Source organism: Vigna unguiculata, chromosome 7 (assembly GCF_037176805.1).
Source record: "Vigna unguiculata cultivar grain cowpea cultivar isolate G323 ecotype 2 chromosome 7, ASM3717680v1, whole genome shotgun sequence".
NCBI classification, from domain to species: domain Eukaryota; kingdom Viridiplantae; phylum Streptophyta; class Magnoliopsida; order Fabales; family Fabaceae; genus Vigna; species Vigna unguiculata.
Genome location: NC_140798.1, coordinates 27,591,219 through 27,598,745, shown reverse-complemented (window position 1 = coordinate 27,598,745; position 7,527 = coordinate 27,591,219). Strand labels below are relative to the sequence as shown.

At 35.9% G+C, this 7,527-nt stretch overlaps 1 protein-coding gene across 1 annotated transcript; it reads right to left on the bottom strand.

The window, feature by feature from the left end:
• Window positions 1–4,863: 4,863 nt before the first annotated feature.
• LOC114191849 (Ras-induced vulval development antagonist protein) lies at window positions 4,864–6,691 on the bottom strand. Its single transcript, XM_085665116.1, has one exon. It carries the CDS (start codon window positions 6,627–6,629, stop codon window positions 5,157–5,159), a length of 1,473 nt encoding a protein of 490 aa, XP_085521242.1. The 5' UTR covers window positions 6,630–6,691; the 3' UTR covers window positions 4,864–5,156.
• Window positions 6,692–7,527: the final 836 nt, after the last annotated feature.

The window sequence follows — 7,527 nt, the reverse complement described above, 5'->3', positions numbered from 1 at the left end:
ACTGTGGAAACCACAAGAGTCCATTTCATATAAATTAATTGGAAAACAATTGGTGAACACCTAACATATAAATCACATATATAGACAAACAATATAGGTTTGATGAGTAATATGATATGATAGAAACACATAAACCGAAATAATAAGTATTGATGTTGTGTTTCATACATATTATGCCTATGTGTATATAACCACTTACGAGACAAAAGGATAAAACGGATATAGCCCAAGGACTTAATGCTACTTCGCTTTATTAAGTTCACCTAATGTTTGTAAATGAATATTTTGCAAAAATGTATGAAAATGTGTTCTCTTTCTTCTCACACCAGGCAAAAACATATATTGTTTTTATTTCTGTACAAGAGTAAGTTGGAACAAAACAAAAATGTGTTTATAATTTATATTAATTGAAACAAAAATACGTTTCTTTTTCTAATTTTTTCCTAAAAAATAATAAAACACCAGAATTAGCACCACAATATGTGTTTCATTGTATTCAAATTAGCTCAATTAACACAATCTCTAAATTGAATAATAATTTTTTTTTTAAAAATCGTAATTATAAATAATATTATATTATGATTTAAATTATTAATTATAAATCCAAAATGTAATTAACACACTAAAGTGATTTAATAGTAATAAAATAAGTATTTTTTTAATTATAAAAAAATAATACTTATTGTGTAATATACAGCAATGCTTGCATTATTCTTGAACGGAAGTTTGTTCAAGGTCCACTAAAAGGACAAGCAGCCCAATCCACACCACTTTTAAGTTTTGCTCCTTACAACCACGCTCCATTTCCAACTTTTTCCTGCACTCCCATAAATTTCAATATCCTTATTTTACCCTTATACATTTATAATAAAATATTAAAGTTTTAACCTTCACCTCTCTTCTTCGTTCAACCTACGCCAAACTTTTCCTTCGTTTTTCACACGGTGCCTTCTTCGTTAGTGGGCTTCCTCCATTGAAGCTATTTAAGGGTTGCTTCACTTTTTCATACAGTGTCTTCCATCAAGCAGCACTTTGTATATATCACTCTATTTTCTATTATCGTTCTTATGGTGTTTTTTCCGGAGGGATTTCCTATGAGGATGGATGGTAGCCTACAGGAAGAAGAAGAACCTGAGTAACGTGGAGCACACCCCACAGGTTCATTACATCTTAGGTTCTAATATATGTATTAGAAGAAGGAGAAGATAGAGGTTTTGGTTGGAGGGATGTTTTTGTAGCTTTTTCTATGGTTTAAATATGTCCCATGTCACTAATCTTCTAACCAGATTGAGCTGTAACCTTATTCCAAAATATTACATTTAATCCCAAAACTGCCCTCCTTGCTAAGATGATAGCATTGCTGATATGCTTGGTTGTTGACAGTAGGAATATTCAAACATTCTATTCAGGCCATATTTAAGATTCTCACTAATATAAGCCACACTAAGACAATAATAGCCCTTTCTTCATTAAGCTAAATACGAAGGTTGGGAAGAGAAGGTTCCTTTCATGCATGGACACAAATATCACATTGCATACTGGACTATATGTTCCAGAACATAACAATGTTTCGGATTGACGAATCCGTAACTTATTTAAAAACCCCAAACGTTACACACCCCACGAAGGAAGGTGCTGGAGAATAAGGAGATGTGAAATTATGATTTTAGGATTTATAATAAATTTTAAAAAAGGATAAAACAGGAATATGATTATCTATGGGGTGCAGGAAGAAATGTCCTCCATTTCCTGCTATACAACCCCAGTTGGTTATTACTTTCTGCACCCTTCAAATTCCAAAACACAATTCACCGTTACTGTTACGGGATTAGATCCGGAAGTCGTGTGATTTTCCAATCTGGAACTCTACGCTGCTCAACTACTTCTGGAATGATCTTTCCGAAACGCTGCATTACTATTTCGGAAACAGAAAACACATTCTCACCCCCCACATGACGGATAACATTTTCCAGAAGTCTATGTCCGGATTCTGGTTTCCGATAACCTCCACTCCACCAATTTACCCAGCTATGCACCATGAAAAACACATTCCATACTTTAATATACCTACCCTGAGCTGTATGAGTTCCACAAATCACCAACTCCTCCACAATTGTTTGCCGGAGTAACCACGAAGGAGACCAGTATCAAACAAAACAATCAAGGGCAAAACAGGAATTCCAGTAAATGATGAGGTGCAGGAAGCAATTGCCACCCCAGTTACACTCTCCACTCCTAAGTTTGTACAGACTCCATAGTCTGGAGATGTGGACGGTTGGAGCAGTATTTCCGTTATCGTTACTCTTGTTAACATATTTTTTTCTCTCCCTCAGCACATGTTTTCTACTTTTTGATTGGCAGCTTGTGAAAGTATTTCTTCGATTCATCATTAAGGTGGCTGAAGCATTAAGCATTTTATACTTAATTTCGTAAATTTATACGCCTTGTAACATCCAATGAACATACAGGAATTGGTAATGTGGTTATATACTGCTACTGCTAATCTACGCTAATCCTTGTACGACTAGACAACACCAGGGCTATTGCTGAGCTACAGAATAACTCAACATTTTTTTGAGAATCTAAATGATTCTTCGCATGAATATCTCACTGAGGACTACCAAACAAGGAATTGTAACGCTTACATGAGGCTTTCAATCGAAAAAGAATTTAGACTGTTACCAAGGAAATTTTAGGAGTCAACTATGCACTAGATTGTTTCCTTCTTTTGAAGCAGACGAAAGACAACACATACACTACAATACAATATAGGTCTGTTCAGACAAAGACGTGCCTAATGACAGAAAAGACACTTGAGTTACATACTGTTTTTTGCTGTGTGTGATCCTCCATGTGTCCAATAGGCATATCAAAGAGATTACACACCAAGCCTGGACACAACATCAGCAACACCAGATAAAATAAGATCTTGATTTAACAAGTCCGATAGTGAAGAGTGTTCAAAGTGTGACCCAATAAGCATATCATAATGAAACCATGCACCAGAACAAAAAGACAGCACCCCTGCGAGCAAAACTCGAAATTATATAATCCCATCAAATTGGTCCCCTTTACCTACCAATAACCAACGAAAACAACCAGGCAGATATTAAACTAACAAATTGAAGTAGTTTCAGAGAAGAAATGTAGGTCCCTGAACTACGGATAGGTATGGATTGGAATTTTAAAAACCAACTCACATCCATATTTTTTCCACAGAAACAGTTTTGATATTTTGAAACCAAAGCTAGTTTAAGTTCAAAACCCATTAAAACCAGTTGAAAAAAACATTGTAGACAAGTGTAAACCAAAAAAACAGAAGTGACGGTCATGTTATCACATTGAAGACAAAAATAAAATGGTAAGATACTTAAACGGATGTATATATATATATATATATATATATATATATATATATATATATATATATATATATATATATATACACATACATATATTGTGAACACTCAATAAAATGAAAATTATTAATCAAGACTCAATCGAATGAGATGGTTAAAATTTAATTTAGAACTAAATTTATTGGATTTGAAGCTGCAGGAAATTATTAAAATATTAGACCCAGAAAATTAATTCTTCCACTTCAAGAGAGCATTCCATCCACTACATGCAGCAGCTAGCAAGCTATTTCAAGTACAATATCATAGGATTCAAATAAACCTTCACAGCATCAGCATGATAGCCCCAACAGTCAAAACAACAAGAGAAACAGAAGCTACAGCCTTAAGTGCTTAAAACAATGATTTCATATGAGGCAAGTACAGCTGATGCGGCACGGATTTTACTACTTTCGAAACAAGACACTATTTTCTTTCTATCAAATTAGACCATTTGAAGAACTTACTTAAAAAATGCGTGCTTGTTTCTCTGCAATACTTTTATAAGTAAAATAGAATGTGCATTTTGACAGTGTGCCATCATACTGCTCTGGCAGCATCATATAAACATAATTAATAATTTAATATGATGGGCCAATAAGTATAATATTCTACAGGGTGAGGCTGTGGCTTTGGAGAATATAAAAGTGTACCTAAATCGTTGTCCTTGCTCCAACACCTCATTAGCCCTCATAAGATTCCTCTGCTCATCTTACTGTTTGCTTCCTCCACACAAATTGCGCCCAAAAAAAAATTAACTTGTACCATATATTTAACAATCAAGATCTTGCGCAAAATCCAAAAAACATGTGAATGAGCGAGCTATAAGGTGTGTCAATGGCACACTAATGGTCACAGCTCTTTTATGATCACGTGCAATCCTAACTGCCCAAGGCTTCTGCCAGTTAGTCTCCTTAAGCCATTAGCCAGACCTATATGGTCAGAATGACCCTCCAATTCAATTAAGCTTCTCTGGCTCCTCTTTTCCTTATTAAACCAAAAGTGAAAATTTGCTATTGAACCACGTGATTTGAAGTCAAGTGAATAACAGAAAATAATGTACTTTATTGTACTGGCAAGGATGAATTTGAGAGAAACCATCCTTCACGCCCATTGATTTTGCAGCATTTTTCATATTTATGCTAGACAACATTTTCTTCACACGCACAAATAAAAACCAAAGAAAAGGTACAATATCATGCTCCTACTGCACAAATTTCTTTTCGTAAGGTTCTCAAATCTAATGATATCGAGGCCCCCAAAGAAAAAAAAAAAACACTATATTACATAAGAAAAAAATTCCTAAAGTCAAAAAAGTGGACAACAAAATTCACTTTCATTAGATCATATGCAAAAATCCCAATGATTTAGGGATCACAATATAGTAAAGTGAATCATATTGAGGGTTGGACCAGGTAATGAATTTGATAAGAACATTGTTCTGCCCAATCCAAGGCCAGTCACTATCTAATCTAAGTGAAAACATTCTTATAACAATGGTTCATCAAGTCATACAGAAAAAAGGGACATCATGAAAATTCTTTCTGTATATAATGTACTTTCTACCTAAGCTACAAGAACAAAACAAAACATAACAAAGAAAGAAGACGGTTCATCTTCCTCTACTATCTCAGTCTTAATAAGCCATCTATATCTATTCTCCAAGTCTATAAGTCCCATAGAAATGTAAAATCGTAGCCAGCAGAATAATAAGAAGAAAAAAGTAAAGAACAGAATTTAAACATACATCAATACTAGTGATTATGCATCAGCACCATCGGAGGCTTTTGGAGCAAAAGGATCATGAGTTGGACCAACATCCTGGCCAATATGGCGTTGCACAAGGCGCTGCAGATCAGCCATAACCTTATGCTCCCTCTTGGCCTTCTCTTCATAGTTAAACATAGCCAAAGCACGTTTATCCTCAGCACTATAAACCTGGTTTTCTTTCCTGATACGAATGGCATTCATCCTCTGATGCCTACTACCGCTCATCACATAACCAAGACTCTCAAACTTCTGAATCTCCTCCGCAGAAAGACCCACTTCTCCTCTTCGCGGAATACGCTTACCTTGTTGAACATACTGCGCAATGGCATCACCTTCACCAGGCCTAAGCGCTCCACCATAGCTTATATGCCCCTCAGCTCTCGGCAAGGGCATTGGCCCAACAGCGGGTTCGTTGTCCAAAGCAGGTTTCTTCTGAGACTCGAACAATTCCTTTAACTTCATAGCCTCCGCATTAATCTCCGTGTTCAACACCTCATCTATCGTAGCTTTACCAGCATCACCGGAACCAGAACCATTCTCCTCCTCCGAATAAGCCCGCTCGCTTTCCGTCTCAGAAGTTTTCTTTTTTCCTTTTCTGTTTCTTCTGCTACGCTTCGAACTAGACCTTGAAGAAGAAGAACGTTTCATCCTCTTTCTCCCACTGCTTTCAGAATCACCACTCTCGCTCTCGTCACTCTCATCTGAATCGCTATATCTTCTCTTCCTGCTGCTCCTGTTACTTCTTTTTCTTCTATTTCTCCTACTCTTCCTTCGTCTACGATACTCTTCTTCTGATTCTGACACTGATTCTGATTCAGATTCTGACCCACTCTCGCTATACGATCTCCTCCTCGACGAACCAGCAGAACTCTTCCTGCTCTTCTTCCTAGAACGCGAATCGTCTGATTCACTGCTGATAGACTTTTCAGATTCAGAATCAGATTCTGATTTCGACTTTCCTCTTGGCTTAACCTCCTTGTCGATCTTCCCATCGACGTCGTCTCGGTCAGAGAGTTCACCAGGTTTGCTATAATCCTCCAGATCGTCACCGTCGCGACGCGGAGGACTGGGCGTGACGTTCCAGATGCAGTATTTCAGCGACTTCCTCATCTTCTGACGCTTGAGCCTTCGGTATTCCTCGTAGTTCAAACCCTTCAACTCTTCGTCGGACTCGGAATTGGAACGCTGCCAGTCCCCGCGGTCGCGGTCCAGATACGCCCCGTTTCGGCGACCGAATTTCTTCGGCAGAGCGTCGTCGTTGGGAGCTCCATTGGCGTGTCTAGGGTTTCTCAAGGGGGGTGATTCCGAACGGCGGCGGCGGCGGTCCGCGGGGCGGTCGTAAGAGTCATAGCTGGGGCTGCGACGGCGACGATAATCGTCAGAGATATCGGAGTCCGGTGTGCGGCGAGTGTTATGTCGGTGGCGTTCGTGAGGGATTTCGATGGTGGAGGATGGCCTACCCATCGCAGAAAGAGTGAATGGAACAATTGTAAACCGGGTTGAGAACCCAATCCAATTTTTGTCACAGCAGGTATTGTATAAATAAATGTTTTATACCGTTTTTACAATTCTTAACTTTAAATGTTAGTATTATATTTAATTTTAAAGAGCATATAAAAATTATAAATAACAAAAGTTTAAAAGTTAAAATTTAAAAATAAATTATATTTTTACTGAATAAATATTTCTAAATTTTTTATTCAAATTATTATCATAGTTTAAATTTTTATTATTATTTAAATTATTTAATTACTAAAATATTACATTCATATTTTAATATTTATAAATGAACTCGTACTTGTATTAAAAGTTTATAGTTTTACGCGGTGCAACTTGACAAAAAATTTTAAAGGGCTAAATTATATTTATTATAAATAATTTTTTCTAATTAAAAAAAATTAATATTTTACATTATTTTTTATTCAAAATAAACACTCATAACAATATAATCCAAACAATATAACAATAATATATATAAAAGAGTAACATAAAGTTTATCATCAATAATAATAAATAAATAAAAGTTACATTTAGTCAAAATGTTCCTCCAACTTTTAAAACCTATGAAAAAACATTCGAAAAATTAAAACATGTTAATGACAATCAACTTATTGTCAATTAGAATTCAATGAAAATAAATTCAATTACCTGTAATAATGAAAACATCTGAGTCAAGTCGTTCGCTTGGTTTTTTACTAAAAAGATAGCACGTTAAGCAATATGTAGCATCTTTTAATGGTGAATACTCTAACCATGAAGGAAATAAGTTAAACCATGTGTACTCAAATCTTGTTGGATGATCATTTTTACCAGACAACGAATAATTTTCTGGATGCATTTGATATGAACCCCATTTTAGATA

Excerpts from the sequence above, each read along its gene's own strand:
- LOC114191849 (XM_085665116.1), bottom strand. The coding sequence starts at position 6,629 with ATGGGTAGGCCATCCTCCACCATCGAAATCCCTCACGAACGCCACCGA.